Here is a 19765-nt window from a genome sequence, read left to right as displayed (position 1 = left end):
GCTGTTGCCACTTCGCCCACCCCAGCTCCGTCTCCCCTCATCCGTCTTGCCCAAGCCTCACCTCTCCCTCTGCTCCCCCCGTCACCCCTTCATCCCTCCTCTGCTCTCAGCAGCTCAGCTTCCTAGCAGCCCTCAGGGGACGCCCATGCTCTTCAGAAACAGAGAAGAGAACAAAGGCCAATGTCCCCCAGAGTTGCCCCCTACCCAGGTGTCACCCAGGTGACCTCAGAGACTGTCCCAGCTCTTGAAAAGTTCATACCTGTGGTGGTGGTCCCACAACCAGGGATCAGAGGTGCACCGTGCAATAGAATTATAATGTGAACCACATAAGTAATTTAAAATTTGCCAGCAGCCTCACTTTTTAAGACAGAAAAAGAAATCGGCGAAATTAATTTTATTATATTTCGTTTAACCCAACATATCCAAAATGTTACCAGTTTAACATACAATCCATATAGAAAATATTGAGATACTTTACACCAGGTTCTTTTTTTTTTTTTAATATTAAGTCTTCAAAATCCTGGTATATTTTACACTTAAACCACATCTCAATTTAGATGCTGGATTTTCATCTGAAATATGTCATCTGTATTTAGATTTCAAAAAATATACAGCTGGAAAGGTAGAGTGCTCTGCCCAAGTGGTCCCACACATCCTTACAAGTGTCCGAATAACTGATTTGGGGAGCTGCTTTTAATTAAATGTAAATTAGGCAAAATTTAATCCCTTTAAATCAAAGGGACACCAGTCACATTGCAAGAGCTCATAGCCACCTGCGCTTCTCCAGCCCCCCAGGTTGGTTGGGGCAGGTCAGCCCTGGGCTCGTGGGTGGCCGGAAGCCTGCCCCGCCACCCAGTCACGTGGTTTCTGAGCCACGGTTTCCTCATCTGTAACGTGGTGCCTGTGGCAAAGCGTGGCTGGGGTGATTCAGTGAGGTGACTTGGGGAGAATGGATCACATTGTGCCTGTTATCAGAATCGCCCTGGGTGGGGGAGGGTATAGCTCAAGCGGTAGAGCATATGCTTAGCATGCATGAGGTCCTGGGTTCAATCCCCAACAAAAATAGATAATAAACAAATCTAATTACCTCCCCACACCAAAAAAAAAAAAAGAATCGTCCTGGGGCAGCAGGACCCAACTTTGCCCCTGTGGGGAGGTCCCTAGTCTTCCTCCCGCCCCAGGCCCCATCCACGTCACGAGCTCACATGAAAGATGCCCGTCCTCCTTGCTCTGGTTTGTATGTGATGTTCCTGCTGGACTTTGGGGACCCAATTCATCCCACGGCCCAGATCATGAGCCGAACGAGACAGGCATCCTGCATCCCATGCCTGAGCAGGGCCAGGCTGTCCCCCTCCCCCTCGCCAGAGACCAGGGGTCTGCACAATCTTCCCCAGCAGAGAGCACCTGTCAGTAAGGTATGCCTGCTGAGGGTGGGTCTCTGACACCCCAGTCCACCCCAAGCTGCTCTCTCTGCCTTCACATCACACCGAGAGCCTGCTTCCATCACCCCTGTGCACTTGGCTCCATGGTTCCAGCGGTCCCTGGACGCAGGCCGTCCTTACTACCCACGAGTTACAGGTGAGGGAGCAGAGGCCAAAGAGGTGAAGCAGTTTGCTTCCTACTGACATTCGCTAATGATGCACAAACTGGAGAATGGGACCAGGTTTCCCTGGCTGCAAATCTCACCCCATTAATGTCTCGGGAGGAAACAAACCTTCCTTTTGGCTGCCATCCACTGAGAGGCACCCTGTTGTCTGCTTGCTTCAACTCTCCAGAAACCATCCAAACATACTTCTCACCACCCTCCTGGCCTCTGCCTCCCAATCCCATCTGTCAGCCTCTCCAGTACCAGGCACCCACCCAGGGCCAACTTCCAGCCCATAGTCCAGCCTGTAAATTCTTAGCGATCTGGCCCTGATCTAACCTCTCCCAATCAAATCTGCCTCTTCTTCCCCTAGCAGGGTTGGAAATGGGTTTCATCTCATACACCAGCTCTGGTCCATTGTTGGTGCTGTGTTAAGAAGGATTCTGAGGACACATCTGGGCTCAGCCAGGAAAAGCTCTGTAACCAGTCCACACTCTCTCCTAGAGGCCAAGGAGAGTGGCGTGGGGAGGGGCAGCAGGTGGGCTAGGCTCTGTCACATCTGCTCTGTAGCTGCCCCCCTCACCCTGCCCCGTGCTCTGAGGGCCGCCCAGCACAGCACCCACATTTATCTCCAGCTGCCCTCGTTTGTCTCTCCCTCACTCACACAGTGCTCCTTTTCTGGAATGTTCTTCCTTCCAGCTTCTCTGAGTTCCACTCACGTTCCCCCATCTCCTGAGTCCCCAGGGAGCACTGAGGCTCTGCCTGATCTCCTGTGGCACGTGTGTCCTCTGTCCCTCCATCAGGAGGCCCCGGAGGGTCTGTGACTTCACCTCCTGGTACCTCTGGGTCCATGACTTGGTCCACGGCAGGTCAGGGGTGGGGGGAAAATGCAAGGACGCCCCTCCCCATACAGCACAGGCAGGCAGATCCCCAAGGAGGGACTGTCATCTACTGAGCACCTACTGTGTGCCAGGTACTCTGCTCTGAGCACCTACTATGTGCTGGGCACTCTGCTTTCATCCCAGAGCAGCTTAGCCGTCCCCACCAGGACCTCCTTCCAAGCACCTGTCACATGCATCTTTAATCTGTTACACATCTAAGCTGGGGATCTGACTGCCTCCCACACTGTGCACACCGTGAGGACAGCCCCCTGCCCATCTCACTTGGCAGGGTCTTTCTGGTGCCCGGCATGCAGTCCAGCAGGTACTGAGCCCTTGTCCCAAAAAGACTCGTCGAGTCAGGGGCCGAACCCACACAACCCTGAGAAGCAGTGATTTTTATCCCTGTTTTGCTGCTGAGAAAACTGAGACTCGGGGGATGAAATGGCCAGCGGGAGTCACACCCAGGATGCCTGGGGCAGAGCCAGGATTTGAATCAGCTCTTCCTGACCCTCAGACTGTGGCTGGGGCCCCTCCTCTCGAGCCCCAAAAGCTGCCACCTGGACCTGGGCAGGACCCCATGGTCCCTGATGGGTGGCAGTCTCCCCTCCACCCCTCCCAAAGCCAACAAGCCAGCCCCGAGCCCCGGGGGCAGCCCTCATATTTTTAAACTCCGAGGGCTCTGTTTACCCGGCTACACCGTGGGGCTCTAACTGTCTGTCTCCTCCTCGTGCCCCATTAATCTGGGCCGCGGTACCTGCACACCCCGGCATGTCGTAAACCACGCGGAGCACACTTTTATGGGTTCAGCCATATCAGCAGCTTTCAATCCGATGGCTCTTTACGGCCGCCTACATGCGGCTTTTATATTGTTGCAATTATTTTGCTTTATATACTTCCTTTCTCCCCCCCTTCATTTTACTTTATTTTTTACATTGTATTCCCGTTCGACCTGGGCCTTTTCCAGCGAGGCCTGGAGGCCCGGCGGGAGCCAGGGGGCAGCAGCGGGGCTCTGCGTGACTTCCCCATAAAGGACGTCCTCTCGCGGCTGCCCCGGGGCCGAGCGCGCCGTCGTGGCCCGCCACCTCCGGAGCCTCCTGGAAAGGGGCCAACTGGATGGATTTGTCGTGAGAGCGAAAGTCCTCGTAGTTGTATTTTCGGGAGCCGTGGAGCAGGTGTACAGAGATTGTTGAAGTTTCTGCCAATATCGGGCCTGCGTTGACCCACAAAGCTAAGAACCTGGCCGCTCCTTAGAGAACTTAAAACACAGAAAAGGCAACACTCCCGCCTCTTTTAGGAGAGTTAGGGATATCCTCTTGTTTTAGTGAAACCAAATCCTGATAAGTTCTCTTTCATTTTAATCTACAATGACAGCTGTAGTCCCAGTGCACTGGTCCACCTAACAGATGTCTCTGGGCACAACTGTGTGCCCTGTGATATGGTGTTTGCACTGGAGAGGTCGGGGTGGGCAGAACTTTCTTAGCGCAAGCTGCTGTAACAGAACCCCATGGACTGGGCAACTTAAACACAGACATTTACTTCTCACAGTTCTGGAAGTCCAAGAGCAAGGTACCAGAATCAGTGGTTTGGGCCGAAGGCTGTCTTCCTGGCTTGCAGACAGCTACCTCCTTGCTGTGTCCTCACGTGGCAGAGAGAGAGCACTGGGGCCTCGTCCTCATCTTATCAGGGCGCTAACCCTGTTGGATTAGGGCCCCACCCTTAGGACCTCAGTGAACCCACTTACCTCTTAAAGACCCCATCCCAGAGAACCCAGGAGTTAGGGCTTCAGTTGGTGAATGTGGGGGGAGGGGTGGGAAGGGGACAGAATTCAGTCCAAAGTAAAGACAAAAGAGGCTCCTGCCTCAGGGAATATAGTCATTTCCCAAGATTGCCTTAACAAAGGACCGCAAACCAAAATTTATTCTCCCACAGCTCTGGAGGCCAGAATTCTGAATTCAAGGTGTCGGCAGGCCCACGCTCTCCCTGATGGCTCTAGGGGAGGGTCCTTTCCTGCCTCTCCGAGCCTCTGGTGGTGGCTGGCAATCCCTGGTGTTCCTTACCTTGTAATTCATCACTCCAGTCTCTGCCTCAGTCTTCACCTGGCCTTCTCCCCCCTGTGTCTGTGTCTACATTTCCACTTTCTTACAAGGACACATCATGTTGGACCTTGCACCCACCTGGATGCAGTAGGAATTCATCTTAACCTGATTACACTTGCAAAGCCCTTATTTCCAAATAAGGTGACATTCACAGCTGTAATGGACATGAATTTGCGGGACACTGTTTAACCCAATACAGGAGTTTGCATTCTCGTGGAAGAGGTGGAAACTGAAGGAGTAAGGCAACAGGATACATGCAGGTGGAAGGAAGGACTTTGAAGGCAAAAAACCAGGACACAGGGATGCGGAGGAGGACATGGCTGTGTTACAGGAGGAGCTGGGGAGGCCTTGAGGTCTCGCGGTGGGCTCTCCCTGGACACTGTGTGGAGATACATCAGCAAAGGAGGAGGAGAGGTGGGAGGGTCCCTAGGGTCAGGGCCTGGAGGTTCGGCTCTGGGGAGACTTGAACAGCTGTCCCACGGCCACCTGCCCCTTCCATGAGACAAAGGCCCCTTGCGGCATCAGCCTCCAGTGGGGCAGGGGCACAGATGGGATTTCCGACCTCTGTTCCCACTAATGCCCATCCTCTCCCCAGACGTAGGGGGCCCTGCAGACCCCATCGCTCCAACCATCGTCATCCCTCCCAAGAACACCAGCGTGGTGGCTGGGACCTCGGAGGTGACCATGGAGTGTGTGGCCAACGCCAGGTGGGTAGTGTCTCCCCTGCCCACTCTACCTCGGCTCTGCGGAGACCAGTCGGAATTCAGAAAGGTGCAGGAATATCCTGTGAGGACCCGTGAAAGACGATGGGGTGTTTAGACTGGAGGATGGGTGATGGGTGGGCAGGTAGCAACTGGCAGAGGGAGGCAGGCAGGGCTGGCTCGTTTTCTGTGTCCCAAGAGGAGGGACCAACTTCGAATGGAAGTTACAAGGCATCGAATCTCAGCCCAGGATATTTGGGGCGGGTGGGGGATCTGCTGACTTCCACATTCAGAGCAGCCTGGAGAGGGGCCTGTTGCCTCCGCCAGCACTGCCCTCCTTGCACAGAGATGTGGGCAAGAGAGAGGTGGCCCAGGGAGACAGTTCATGTGATGGACTTGCAGGAGGGCAGACCTGGGGTCAGGTGCCAATGTGGCCCCTTCTGAGCCGTTTACAACCCTCACTTCTCTCACACAAGAAACAACTAAAAAATTACTGCACTTTATCATGTGTGGACACTGTACTAAGTGCCCTCCCACAAAACCTGCTTTCTCCCAGTAAATACCCAACATACGTGTCACTACCCTGGAGCCCAGAGAGGGCAAGCAACCTACCCAAGGTCACCCAGCTGGCTGATAGCACGAGGCCTATGCTCATTGCCATGCTCTGGGCCTCAGTGTCCTCAGCTGTAAAATGGGAATAATCTAGGACCTGCCTCAGTGGTGAGACATGTTAGGTAGGATGCTGAGCCTGGCCTGACCTGACACCTCTGAAGTGCTCCCGAGAGATGATCCGACGGGATCGGGTGGGTAGTGAGACCAGTGACCCCGAGGTCACCTCCAGCTGAAGATTCCCAGAGACCATGTCCCTGTAGCAGCATTTTTAAAGGTGTGCTTCTCAGAACCTGATTCTCTCACAAGGATGGGAAAGGCCACCAGGATGCAGCAGAGCACATTAAGGGCACAGAGAAGGGGGAGGGCATAGCTCAAGTGGTAGCGTGTGTGCTTGGCGTGCAGGAGGTCCTGGGTTCAATCCCCAGTACCTCCTCTAAAAATAAATAAACCTAATTACTTCCCTCACACCCACGAAAATAAAATAATAAATAAAATACGTTTTTAAAGGGGCATAAAGAAGACCTAACATTGTTCACACCAGGTTGCCCAGACTCACTCGATCACAGAACCCCTGTTTCAGGGGACCCCCGTGGAACCAGCATGGACCCCACTCGGGCAGATCCACCCTTGGGAATCCACCAGGGGCCTAGACAGGAGAGCCGGGCAGACCCAATCCCGGGGTCCCTGGGGTGTCAGGGTCAGTGATTGATGAGGGAAAGGGGCCAACTCGCACCCTCACCCCTCTCTCGAAGCTGGGGGTGGGGACCCGTCTGCCTTTGTTTCCCCATCTCCAAGCTTTGGCTGTTGCTCTCAGTGTCTCCTTGTGGAGAAACAATTCTCTCAAGTTTCTCCTCACTGTTAACACTTTCTACCCCCTGATTTACATCTGGATGGGGCACGCACAGAGGAGAGCAGAACAGAGGGATGCTGGACAAGGCCGCTTCCTGCTCTCGGGAGTCCTGGGACATGAGTTACCACTGGGGCTGGGTCCTGTCCCAAGCATTCCCCCGGTGTGAATACACCCACCCTCACCACAACCCCCGGGTGGGCACAGTTGCCCCCATTTTACAGACAAGGAAACTGAGGCCCAAAGCACTAAAGGACTAGCCTGACTATTTGCACCTCTAAAGTGTCAGGGGCCCGAGCAAACCTCCTCACCACGCCCTGCCCTGCCTCTGGGACCTCTGGAAGTCCCTGTGGCTGAATGCCTGCCTCCCTTACCCCTGCAGGCCTCTGATCAAGCTGCACATCATTTGGAGGAAGGATGGGGCGCTGCTGTCAGGCGGCATCAGTGACTACAACCGCCGGCTCACCATCCCCAACCCCATGGGCAGCGACGCCGGCTACTACGAGTGTGAGGCCGTCCTGCGCAGCAGCAGCGTCCCCTCTGTTGTCCGTGGAGCCTACCTGTCTGTGCTGGGTGAGACGGGCTGGGGCAGCTGCGGTTCCCTCAAGGGTAGGGACAGCATGGCTGGAGCCTACTTAAGGGGGACCCTGACAGTGGCTATATCAACAGGAGCATGGCTCTGATCCCCTCCCCTGGCCCTTCCTCCTGCAGAGCCACCTCAGTTTGTCAAGGAGCCAGAGAGACACATCACTGCGGAGATGGAGAAAGTGGTGGACGTTCCCTGTCGGGCCAAAGGTAACATGGTGGCGTGGACGGAGAAGGGGGACAAGGATTCCCAGAACTTCAGCCTCTCCTGTCCCTGACACGGACTTTTCTAAATTCCATCTCCTTCTCTGAGCATCATCACTGAGCAGAGAGTCGGTCTGGCTGTAAGCAGACACCCCAGGAAACAAACAGGCCAAATTACCGTAATCTCAGGGCTGGAAATCAACCCTGTGTTACCATAACTTGAGGGTAACAAATGAATCCAAATTACCGTAATTTCAGGATAGGTGACAGACCCAAATGGCCCATAATTTGAGAGTTGTAGACAATGCCAAATTACCGTAATGTCAGAACTGCTGGAACTTGGGTGCATCTCTGCCTGGTTTCTGGGCCATTTTGCTTCGCCTCTCCCACCATTTCTACTTAACCCTCCCTTGTTAGAGTTCCTGGAGAATTTCCCCATCCTCACCCTCCCTCCTTCTGGTTCAGCTGAGCTAAAAGGCACCCCGAAACCAGGGTGAAGTCTGGGACAATGAGATGACAGGGGAGAGCACGCAGGACGGGGGATGGTCTAATGTTGAGCACGGAGGAAAATACAGCCCTGGCAGGAAGGAGGGTCCAGCGGAGGGGATAATGACTCCCGTTCTGAGACCACACAAGGGGAAGACAGAAATCCATTCACGTACAGAACAAACGTTTTTGGAGGGCTTAACCGCCTGCCGACATTATTCTCAGGGCTGGAGAGACAGAACGAACCAAACAGCGAAATCCCTGCTATGACAGACCTTAGGTTCTCACCAGGGAGGCAGACAAACCGATAAACAAATAAAGATACCTGACTTCGTTTCATCTGAAATGCCATGGGTTGTAAGGCGCCCCATTATTTTATGCGGCACTAAGAAAGAAAAAAGGCTGCCAATTAAATTATGACATGCTGTCGATTGTAAGACACCCTGATCTCAGAGACGTTACGACGAGAAAAAATGTGCCGCCTGGAGTGAACGAAACACGGTGTGATTGGATATCAGGGTTGAAAGGGACTGGGAAGGAAAACTACAAGCAGACTTGGGGGGCACAGAGCCATGGGGTGGTCTTTCAAGTGGGGTTTGGGTTGCTCCTCTGGGGAAGTCACATTTGAGCAGAGAGCTAGTGGGAGAGAGGGGAGGGCCGGGGTCAAGCCAGGGCACTGCTTGGGCGAGGCGGAAAGGTAAGGGGAGTCCCCATGCACCAGGTAAGGGGGGCTTCTGAGGGCATCCAGAGGAACACTTATCCCGTCTGTGTGCCCGTTGACACGGTGCTCTGTGGTCACATGGCTGTAGGAAAGTCCAGCTGGAGGTTTCCAGAGCGCACAAAAGACTGCTAAATGTTGCAGAAAAAAATGTATGTTATATATAACATTTGTTCAATCCAGCAAACCCAAGTTAAGCTAATCCCTGGATCTTGTCAGTTTTCTTGGAGCGCCTGCATATAAGAATTTGAGAATTGCTACTTTCAGAACATCCTCCTCTCCCAAGACCAGGAGTGGCACCTCTGAGAAGGGTCTGGAAACCAAGACACAGCAGGGACCCCCGCCTCGAGGACCTGCAGCCCCAGTCCCCGCCTGAGCACCCCTCAGAGGCGGCTGACGGCGCTGCTCCTCTCCCCCAGGGGTGCCGCCGCCCTCCATCACCTGGTACAAGGACGCAGCCGTGGTGGAGGTGGAGAGGCTGAGCCGCTTCCGGCAGCGCGGCGACGGGGGCCTGCAGATCAGCGGGCTGGTGCCTGACGACACGGGCATGTTCCAGTGCTTCGCCCGCAACGCGGCCGGCGAGGTGCAGACCTCCACCTACCTGGCCGTCACCAGTGAGTCGGCCTTTCCTGCCAGGCCCGAGTCCCTCCCACCCAGGACACACTTTCCTCCAAGCCAGGGACCTCTGCGTGATGTGGAGACAGGCTCCCAGAAGGCTGTCCCTCAGAGCCAGGTGGCCCAGCCCGTGACCCCACTGATTCCGCAGTCGGCACTGTTTTTCCTTTGACAAAACAGAGGCTTGATTTCATGTTTAATGAAGGATGAGTCGCATCTACCTTGACCTGGAGGGTGTAAGTCGCCCCCAGGGGCACTCCATTTCCCCCAGATGGAGGCTTAAGAATCAAGGTTGGGCAGGGTGGGTGTCACCTGGGTCCTTCCATGGTGCAGGGGGTGAGGGGAGCCCTCGTGGGCCTTCCGGGCTTCTTCCCGATGCTGGGGCCCTGTCAGAACACCTGCATTCTTCCCTACAGAGGGACCCACACTAGCGGGAGTGGCAGGGCAGGACGAGGACCTGGCCCTCTGGCTGTGGGGGGCTCCTCCTGGGATGTGGCTAAGAGGTCCCTCTGTCTCCATTTGCAGGCATTGCCCCCAACATCACCAGGGGGCCCCTGGACAGCACGGTGATCGATGGCATGTCAGTGGTGCTGGCTTGTGAGACTTCGGGGGCACCTCGGCCAGCCATCACTTGGCAGAAAGGTAGGTGGTGCTGATCTGCTTTGGATGGTGTGGCCGTGGGACAAAGTGTAGGGCAGTCCTAGAGCTTAGTTCTGGAAACCAGCCAGGTTGGGTTTCCCATGTACAGTTGAGGAGGTTGTGCACTGCACAACACAAGAGGGACTCTTTCACAACATGGGATGTACCATATGACGCCTGACTGGGCTCAAGGCCCAGCTCTGCCTCTTGTGAGACCTGTGACCTTGGGCGAATTATTTACTCACGCTGAGCCTCAAGGTCCCCACAAATGATAGCTATTTGATGCAATATCACGGTGGTGGTTGTTAGGACAGGGGAGGCTGTACCTCCTCCCCAGGCAGCTCAGAGGGCTCCAGACTCCAAGCTGTCCACCCAGCCCAGCCACCATGACCCTGTGTGCCTTCTCCACCCCTCTGTGTAGTGCATTCACCTTCACAACCTCCCGTGGACATACACACACACCTGTACACGCAGTCACTCCCTGACACCCCCAAGCCTCTGCTCTGGTGAGCCTTCTCCACCAGACTCACCCAGCCCCCAGCCCCCAGCCCCCAGGCCCTCTCCACCGCCCCTCCCCGCTTTATCTTCCCACCTGCTAACCTACAAAATCATCTGCGTATTCATTTTGCTTATTCCCTGCCCCCTCAACCCCCACCAGCAAGTCAGGGCTGTTGGTTTGGTCCGCTGCTGTCTCCCCAAGGCCTGGGACAGAGGCGGACCCATAGTAGTTGCTCAGTCAGTGTTTGGGGAGCAAACATAGGGCACCCCCAGGCACATGCCAGACCTGGAAATAAACACACCCACGCGACACGCTCACTCGTTCAACGTGCCTGCACACGTGTGCACAGACGTGCTCACCCACAGCTTCCACATGGAGAGTCCCCTCTGTTGAGGTGGGGGATTTTCTTTAAAATAGGTACAACCACAAAAATTTGCACTGTCAGACTCACTCGTGCCCAAGGCACATCTCTCCCCCTCCCCCCTCTCTCTTTCCAAGCACTGGGCCTCCCCAGGTCCCACTGCAGAGGGAGGTCTGTCCTGATCACCCAACTCGGGCTGCCCCCACCCTATGTGTCTCCCTCCACTCCACCCCCACTCCTTGCTGCTCCCACCCGTCACTTTTCCTCCACTCCCCTGAAGGTGACTCTAGAAGCGTCCTTCCTTCTGCAGATGCCCGTCACCACCTTGTCAGAGCCGTCTGTCCCCTCCCCCCGCCCCCAGCCCAGGTGCCAGCTGCCTCCGAGGGCTGTGCCGGGCTGCTCAGGAGACAGTCCTGGCCTTCTCTGGTGAAGGGCAGACAGCGTGGAGGGCCGAGAGACATCGGGAGACCCAGCTCTGGCCGCCCACTCTGTGACCGTGGTCCCTTGTGTCTGTCACCAAGTCAGGAACCATTCTGGTCCTTACCCCCAACTTCCTGCCCCTCAAGCTCCTTCCAGCCTTTCTAAATCTGGGAGCCAGCCTGAGATCACCCCGCCCCAGAAAGGCCGGGGAGGGGTGGGAGTGCAGTCTGGGCATGGAGCCGTGTCCCGGTGCTGGGAGGGCTGCCTGGGCGGCCCCGGGGCAGCAGCCTGAGCCCACCCCGTGTCCCCCAGGGGAGCGCATCCTGGCCAGCGGCTCCGTCCAGCTGCCCCGCTTCACACTCCTGGAATCCGGCAGCCTGCTCGTCAGCCCCACGCACATCTCCGACGCCGGCACCTACACCTGTTTGGCGACCAACTCTCGGGGGGTCGATGAAGCCTCGGCCGACTTGGTCGTGTGGGGTGAGTGTGCAAGGGGAGCAGCAGTGCTTTACATGCCCGTGGGGGAGGGGACCGCCAGCACAGCCCACCTCACCGCACGTCTGAGCATCTGTCCGACCGACTGGGTGCTTCTTCTAAGAAAGGCCTGGACCAGTTTTGCAGAGGAGAGGGAGCAGGCGGATGGCCCTCGGGGGATGCCCCGTGTGAGAGGCTCTTGCCGTGCTTGGCCGAGCTGAGAGAAACAGTGGGGACGGACAGCTGTCTTCACAGACTTCAGGGCAGGGATCAGCACACTTTTCTCTGTAAAGGACCAAATAGGAAATATTTTAGGCTTTGTGAGCCAGACAGGCTCTGTCACAGCTCAGCTGACTCTCCTATTGGGTGGAGAAAGCAGCCCATACGCCCTGCTTAACCCAGTGGGCGTGGCTGTGTTCCAAAACGAATGAGTTTGCCCGAACGGGCCACCGAGGGACTTGACCCCTGGGCTGCGGTTTGCTGACTGCTGCTCTGAAGGAATTTCACAAGCCTCTCTGCCCTCAGACTGTACCCTTTGGGATCCGGCACCACACGTCGGTGTGGGCCACCATCTAGGCTGAGCGCCTGGGCCCTGGTGGGTGATGTGTTAGACCCAGAGTCAAAGGACTCTATTTTTACTCTGGCTGGACCACTAATGTGCTGGGACTACAGCCCCAATCAGCCTCAGATTTCCACTTCTTCATCCCTCTTGGGGGTTTGTGGGAGCAAAATTAAAAGACTCTTCTCCCCATTGCTATGAACTTGGCTTCCAAAAATGTAGGTACTGTGGAAGGAAGTTGTTTTTAACTTTCTGGGACATTCACAATGATGGACCAGTCCACGGGCCCCGTCTGCCTTCATCCACCCATAGAATTCAACCACACGGCCCATTTCACCTGGAGACCCCCCTCCCCGTCCTCCGCACCAGCATCTCAGCTGTCACTCTGGAACCCACACCCCTTCCCACCACACCGTCTCCCTGCTGTCTTTCAGCCCGGACCCGCATCACCAAGCCCCCCCAGGACCAGAGCGTCATCAAAGGCACCCAGGCCTCCATGGTGTGCGGAGTGACCCATGACCCCCGAGTGGCCATCAGGTACTCCTTCTGCTGTGGCCCCTGGGAGGTGAAAGGGGAGAGGGGCAGCTTTAGGGGTAGCTGGTTGCTGGGTAAGTGTTCACACCAAGGAGGCAGGTGTCACCTGTGGAGACACGGAACACTCTTGGGGGACCACTTATGGAGCTGGTGCAGGGCTGAGATGTAGGGGACGCTGAGTATATGCCCAGGGGACTGAGCCAGGTTGAATTGAGCAGTGTCTGAGGGGAGAGGGAAAGGGGATGGGATGTGGAGAAATGGTGGCAAGAGGAGTGGAGGAAGGAAGAAGGGAAGGAAGGAGAAAGAGGCGTCTGTTTGGGGAGAGATGGAGGCTCTGAGTTAGAGACCCCACTGCTAGCACTGCCCCCCCAAGTCTTAGACTGTCTGCCCACCAAGTGGACGGCAGAGGGGTCTGGGTCAACAGGTGTGGGAGCAGTGACAGGTTGGGGCAGGAGAGGGCCCTGAAGGGACCATCAAAGGGACACATGTAAGGGGCAAGGGCCTAACTGAGCCCCCCCGACCCAGCACCCTCCGGGGGAGCCCAGACCTCGGCCAGCTACTTGGCCTGGAGGGAACCAGGTCCAACTGTGTCAGCCACTGGACAGAAGCAGCCAAGAAAGGCATCAAAGCTGGGCTCCCTCCCAAGTTTGGGATGAGGACACTTCCTGGGCCAAGTCTGGGAAAGACTTCTGGAACTAAAACCGGGAGAAAACTGGCCCTCCAGGCTCTCCCTTAAGCTCTGGATGCTGAGTGAAAACCTTCCCTGCTTCCTTAGAAATGAATATTCCCTCCGTGTTGCTTCTCTGTTTTATGGGCAACTTCACTGCCGAAGCAACTGGCATGGAGATGGAGGCTGGAAGGACCCGGCACTGATGCCACTCGGAGTGACGGCCCCTCCGCAACCGAGGCAGTTGCGTCCTGGGGCGCCACCTGGTGGTCGCCAGGTATATGACAGCCTGTATGGCCACGCCATAGGGGACCCTGGAAGCCAAGGTTGGCATCAAGGGTACTAGACTTTTACACCAACACCCATCCTCAGAGGACCCCTTTCAGGCCCAGTTTAAGAAACACTTCTTTAAACATTAAACATTGGCCTTTTAGGGCAATCATCATGTGGTGCCAGCACCAGTGCAAACATAAGCCTTCAAATCACGTAGCTGTAGTTAGAACATGGTCCACAGATAACCCACCCTATCCTTATTCCAGGGTTTATTAGACTTTTGTTTAAAAAAATTTAATATACCAACTGTAAAATGTCTTCTAGGAGAACCCACACAGTCCCCCCATAGAATACTCCGGTGGGTCTCAGACCCATACGTAAATAGTGGCTATAATTTTAGCATCCATTAATTGAAAATTTTCATAGTAACAAAAAGCTATATTAGTTCAGTAAAGCTTTAAAATAAATTGGCGGCGGAGGGTATAGCTCAGTGGGAGAGTGTGCGCTTAGCAGGCGTGTGGTGGTGCTGGATTCAATCCCCAGCACCGCCATTAAATCAATCAATCAATCTGATTCCCTCCCCCAAAATAAATAAATAATTTTTTAAAAATTTTTAAATAAGTTATAAAATAAATTAGTATTTTATTTATAAAAATGTTATCTACTAATACTTGGGAAATACCTGCACATTTTATTCATTCTCGGGACAAGTCTCGTGAACTGAGAGAAGCAGGGACCTCCCGCGATGTATCTGCAGGCCCACGTCCCAGGACCCCAGTGAACTGGAGAAGAGAAATCACTGTTCCAGTTTCCTAGGGGGGGTCCTCACCTCAGAGTGGTATTACCCAACTAAGACCATCTGTTTTAGAGGAGGGAGAGAACAGGATGGGTCCCTCCTCGCTCCCACATCGGTAGAATCCATGGCCACGGCCAGCCCCGCATCTCCCACCCCGGCCTGTCTTCCATCACTTGGGGGAGGGGAGGTTCCCTGCATCCCCTACCTTTTTGAGGTGAGTCTCAGGGGCAGGGTGGGCCCCAGAATTAGGTATTTTTGAGAAATCCCAGCGGTGATTTTGCTGTGTAGGCAGGATTGAAATCCCTGCTCCAGCTTCAGGAAACATACCAGGGGTTCCCTGAGCAGGCAGGCTAGAAAGGATGCGAACAACCGAATCAGACGAAAGTGACGGCCACTTAACAACCCTGGTTGCGGGTCCTCAGAACAAAGCTAGGGTCCAGGGGAGGCAGCCTGGGCAGGTGCAGGTACCCTCAGGAAAAGCCTCCAGAATAACTCCAGAAGAAAACACTTCTGTTTGGTATCTGAACCCAGATCTAGACTGAATCTGAACTGTCCACTTTTAATGGTATTATTAATATTAACCTATATTGTTAGTGTTTTTCTTCTTATACAGCTACTAGACCTCCCTTAGAGGAGAACATAGAAAATGCCAGGAAGCCAAGGACAATGGGGAGGGCTAGAGAGCCAAGGAGAAAAGCAGACTGATCTGTGTTTCCTTCAATTAGAGGTAGTAATATCTGAGTGCCATTTGAAAAAAAAAAAACCTAGAAACACGACTGTTTTTAAACCTGCTTTTCCCCTAAGAACCTATGGTGAAACTCTTCCTCTGCCAATAAATAATTTTGCATAAATTCAATTGTATGAATCTCCAGTCATCCGTTGTGTGGATGCCACATAATTTGTGTCACCAGTTCCCTAATGCTGGCTGTTTGGATTGTTTCTAAATTTTTGCTAATATTAAGAAATGTCATTCGGCTTGTCCTTATAACTAAATATTTCCCCACATCTTTGATTCCCTGAGGACTAGCTAATATTATTTAAAGCTGAGAGGACGCCTGGAAACCATTCATCAAAATTGTTTACTAGCCAGCTGTATCATTACAGATTATTTGGGGAAATTTTTACCCTACGTGAAATGGACTGATGGGTTTTTTTTTTTTAAGATTTCATTATGGAAATTTTTAAACATACCCCAAAGTAGAGAGCATTGTATCATCAACCCTCCTGTACGCACCTCTTGTCTTCAACAATTACCAGCTTTTTACCCATCTTGTTTCCCCGCCACAATTTTTTTTAACTGCAACATTTTAAAAGCAAATTTCAAACAGGTAATTTTACCTTAAAATATGTCAACGTGTATCTCTTACTGAAAAGGACTTTTCTTTAAGCAAAAAGGCATGTCCCCGGTCTCACTTAACACAATGAACAATTCCTTGATTTCTTCTAATTCCTGCTCATTTTCCAATTGCCCTGGTTATTGCAAAGGTATCTTTTTACGTTGGGTTTGTTTAAGTCAGGGTCCAAACAAAGCCTGCACATGGTGTTCGGCTGGTGTGTCTTCTTTATTCTACATATTCTACTTTCTATTTATTCTCTCCCCTCCTTTTACTTTCTGTTTTCATTTTTGGTTTGTTTTCATGCAATTAATAAGTTGGAGAAGCCAGGTTCTTCTATAGGACAGAGGTTGGCAAACTTTTTCTGTAAAGGGCCAGAGAGTAAATATTTTAGGCTTTGGGGACCACATAGTCTTTGTCACAGTTACTCAAGTCTGCGCCTGCAGCACAAAAGCAGTCATAAGGAATATGTAAACAAATGAGTGTGTTCCAATAAAATTTTATTTATACAAACAAGCAGTGGGCCGTAGTTTGCAGAACATCCCGGCTGTAGAATATCTCACATCTGGATTTGGCTAGCTGCTTTTTCACAGTGCAATTTACTTGTTCCTCTATCCATAATATTTCTAATTAGATTCAAGTAACTGATCATTAGATTCAAGTTCCGGCTCTTTTGGCGCTTGGCAGGTGGTGACAGATGCCCCGTATCCTGGGGCAAAGGGTATCTTCTTGTCTTCCGTTGTTTCTTAAGCAGGAATTACTCTCTGCAGCTTGATTTGCTTTGAAGTAAAGTTCTACCTGTCCCGTCCATGCTGGCAAGGATGATTCTTTTCTCGATGAAGAGATAAATTGATGGTGATTGCCTTCGACTATTTGCAAATGCGTGTAAAACCCTTTAACATTTAACTCGGCAATTTACCACTGAGAGTTTATCCTTGAGGAAATGATTTAGAATGTGGCAGATATGTTGCCCCAAGGATGTTCGTCACAGCATTAACTATAATAGTCAGAAAACAAGGAGCTCTGCTGGACTTCCCAAAATCCCGGGATCCATTACAAAGGAACTGTATTTGAAGCACTGTGTGGCTGAAGTGAACCATGGTGAGGAAATGTCGCATTAAAAGGAACTTATGATATTTTCTGGGGTGGAAAAAATCGGCTTTAAAATCAGGATGGATGGATGGGTCGCTAGATATTATTTATATTAAAAATATGCTGCATCAGGAAAAACACATTATCACGGCTAACTTACATCAATCACGTTTCAGGCACTATTCCAAGCGTTTGATATTAACTCACACAGTCCTTGTAGCAATAATGTGAGGGGGTGGTATTAATTCCACTGAGGAAACTGAGGCACATCCAAGTTAAACAAATATACGCAGGGTCACAGTGCTCGTAAGAGGCCAGGGCACCATTCCACCCAAGAATCCAACCCCCGAACCTAGTAGCACTGTGGTACCCTGCCCATGAGGACAGGAGGGAAGAGTCCAGAAGGTGTACCCTGAAATGTTCATCATGGCCACCCATTCGGGGAAGCGTTTTGTGTTTTCTCTTCCTTTTTCCTTTACTCTTTTCTTATCTGTACCTGCTGCTTTTCGGATTTATTTTTTTAAACTTAGGTTAAATATATTGCAGGCTCATTCTAGATGTCTTTCACTTCCTAAACCCAGAGAGCTCTAGGACCCAGTGGCTTATACCCACCACCCGGTCCTCTCATGGAGCGCATGATGGGTTATTTGCAAAGCCCCCACCTCGCTCCTGCCCTGGCTACCCTGCTCAGCCTTCCCCGGTACGGGGGTGGGGAGCAGCATCCTGCCCGCACCTGACACCCTGTGTGCGTTGATGACAACCGTTGTATTTCCTCAGGAACAAGTCCAGAGAAGATATTTCTTATTGTCAGGCAGGGGCATGTGTGTAATTTCTCAAGTGCCCCCTCGTACTGACTGACTGAAGCTAAAGTGATTTTTTGGACACTAAAGTCAATTTGTCCCAGTGATGCATTGATCTAATGATTCCTCTCATAAAACTAATCCCAAAATGTAGTCTAGGCGAAACCTTTCATCCTTTGCCCGGTAGTCATCTTTTAACCTCTTCGCAAGGATATCTTTCGCCCGCTCTTTGTGTTGCCTGGTGATGGCTTCTGGCCAAAAGCCGCCGGGCTTTGACCTGGACCTGAGCTGAAGGTGTAAATGATGGGCAAAGACCCACTCCATTAGGTCCTGGACCCAGCGCCCCCCCCACCCCCCGCAGGTGTGATGGGCTGCAGGAGCTCCTGCGCTGGCCTGGGGCTCGCCCCCTGCCCGCCACTGGAGCCCCCTTCCCCAGACCAGCCCCGGGCTGCACGCACCCCCAGCAGCCCCCCGACCCCGCCTTCCCTGGCTCTCTTTACTTACCAGTTGTTCTTACTCTCAGGTACGTCTGGGAGAAGGATGGGGCCACGCTGAGCATGGAGGGCAACCCCCGCATCCGCCTGGACAAAAACGGCTCCCTGCACCTCTCGCAGACGTGGTCGGGGGACATCGGCACCTACACCTGCCGGGTGCTCTCAGCCGGAGGCAACGACTCCCGCAGCGCCCACCTGCGCGTGAGGTAGGGGCAGCCCGCCCAGGCCCCGGGGCAGAGGGGGCTCATCCTGGGACGCCACCCAGCCAGGGGTGACCTGGGCTCTCCCACCTCTCCAAACATGGCCAAGCATCCTCCAGGCTTTCCCCCAGCTCAGCGAGGCCCCTGTCAAGGATGGGGAGTCTGGGTATGGCTTTGGACAGGTGGGATCCAAACCAGAGAGCAGACCCTCCAGGGAGATGACCCCGAAGGCCAGTTTTGTGGCTGAGCACGAGATGCTGCGGAAGCTCAGCCTGAGTCCTCGCTGTCACCGGACTCGCGACCTCACCAGCTGCCCTCCGGCATCTCTCTCCTCCAGGCAACTGCCTCACGCCCCCGAGCATCCAGTGGCGACTCTCAGCACTGCGGAGAGACGGGCCATCAACCTGACGTGGGCCAAGCCCTTCGACGGCAACAGCCCCCTGATCCGCTACATCCTGGAGATGTCGGAGAACAGTAAGGCTTCTCGCCGCTCGCGCTCCGCCGACCGCAGCCAGGGCGCCGCTGGAGGCAGACCTGGGGAGGCAGCCCAGGGCTAGGTTTCAGCCTCCCCCTCTTCCTAGTTCTATGCCTTTGAGCAGACGCTGTGGAAGCCCCTGCCCCACTTCCTCGTCTGCAAAAGGACCGTGTCCTGCTTGGGTCGTGTGCCAAGGGGACGAGGTGACACACTTGCTGGACACAGGGCCATCCACCCCAGAAGCCCCCAAGACCATGGTGATTCTTTTTCTTTTTATCCTCCCAGTCCCCAGGATGTGAACTCCAAAATTAGCAGATGTAATTTGAATAGCGTTTTAAATATCGTTTGCCTAGAGCTCATCTAGGGCTCATCGATTTGAGGGGAAAAAAAATGAAAACATGAGTGTGTCTCAGTTCCCGTGAGCCCTGGCTCCCTCCCCAGGACCCTCGCACCCACTGGGACACGTGGGCTAAGAGGACCCAGAAAAATGATGGGCACAGCCTCTCCTGGACCCCTGCTGGGACTGGGAGGTAGGAAGCAAGATGCCCACCTCTGCCTTCGTTCTCTGTCCCTGTAGATGCCCCCTGGACCGTGCTCCTGGCCAGCGTGGACCCCGAGGCCACCTCTGTGATGGTCAAGGGCTTGGTGCCCGCACGCTCCTACCAGTTCCGTCTTTGTGCTGTCAACGACGTGGGGAAGGGACAGTTCAGCAAGGACACGGAGAGGTGAGGGGAGCAGACGTCAGCGACTCCAGCTGAGGGGGAGCTTGCCTGCTGCCAAAACCAGTATGGCGGGTGGGGCCCGGCTGCTCCGCTCTG

General features: G+C 53.6%; 1 protein-coding gene across 1 annotated transcript in view; it reads left to right on the top strand.

The window, feature by feature from the left end:
• SDK2 (sidekick cell adhesion molecule 2) overlaps positions 1-19765 on the top strand; it is a 247341-nt gene that overhangs the window by 161482 nt on the left and 66094 nt on the right. Inside the window, exons 6-15 of the mRNA XM_015235247.3 lie at positions 5158-5269; positions 7105-7295; positions 7434-7517; positions 9135-9329; positions 9856-9972; positions 11562-11729; positions 12717-12819; positions 18302-18478; positions 18810-18946; positions 19525-19672. Coding sequence (XP_015090733.1) covers positions 5158-5269; positions 7105-7295; positions 7434-7517; positions 9135-9329; positions 9856-9972; positions 11562-11729; positions 12717-12819; positions 18302-18478; positions 18810-18946; positions 19525-19672 — 1432 coding nt within the window. The remainder of the gene's footprint in view (positions 1-5157; positions 5270-7104; positions 7296-7433; positions 7518-9134; positions 9330-9855; positions 9973-11561; positions 11730-12716; positions 12820-18301; positions 18479-18809; positions 18947-19524; positions 19673-19765) is intronic.

The sequence above is a fragment of the Vicugna pacos genome, chromosome 16 (genome assembly GCF_048564905.1).
Source record: "Vicugna pacos chromosome 16, VicPac4, whole genome shotgun sequence".
Taxonomy (NCBI): Eukaryota; Metazoa; Chordata; class Mammalia; order Artiodactyla; family Camelidae; genus Vicugna; species Vicugna pacos.
This window is presented reverse-complemented; position numbering and strand designations above follow the sequence as displayed.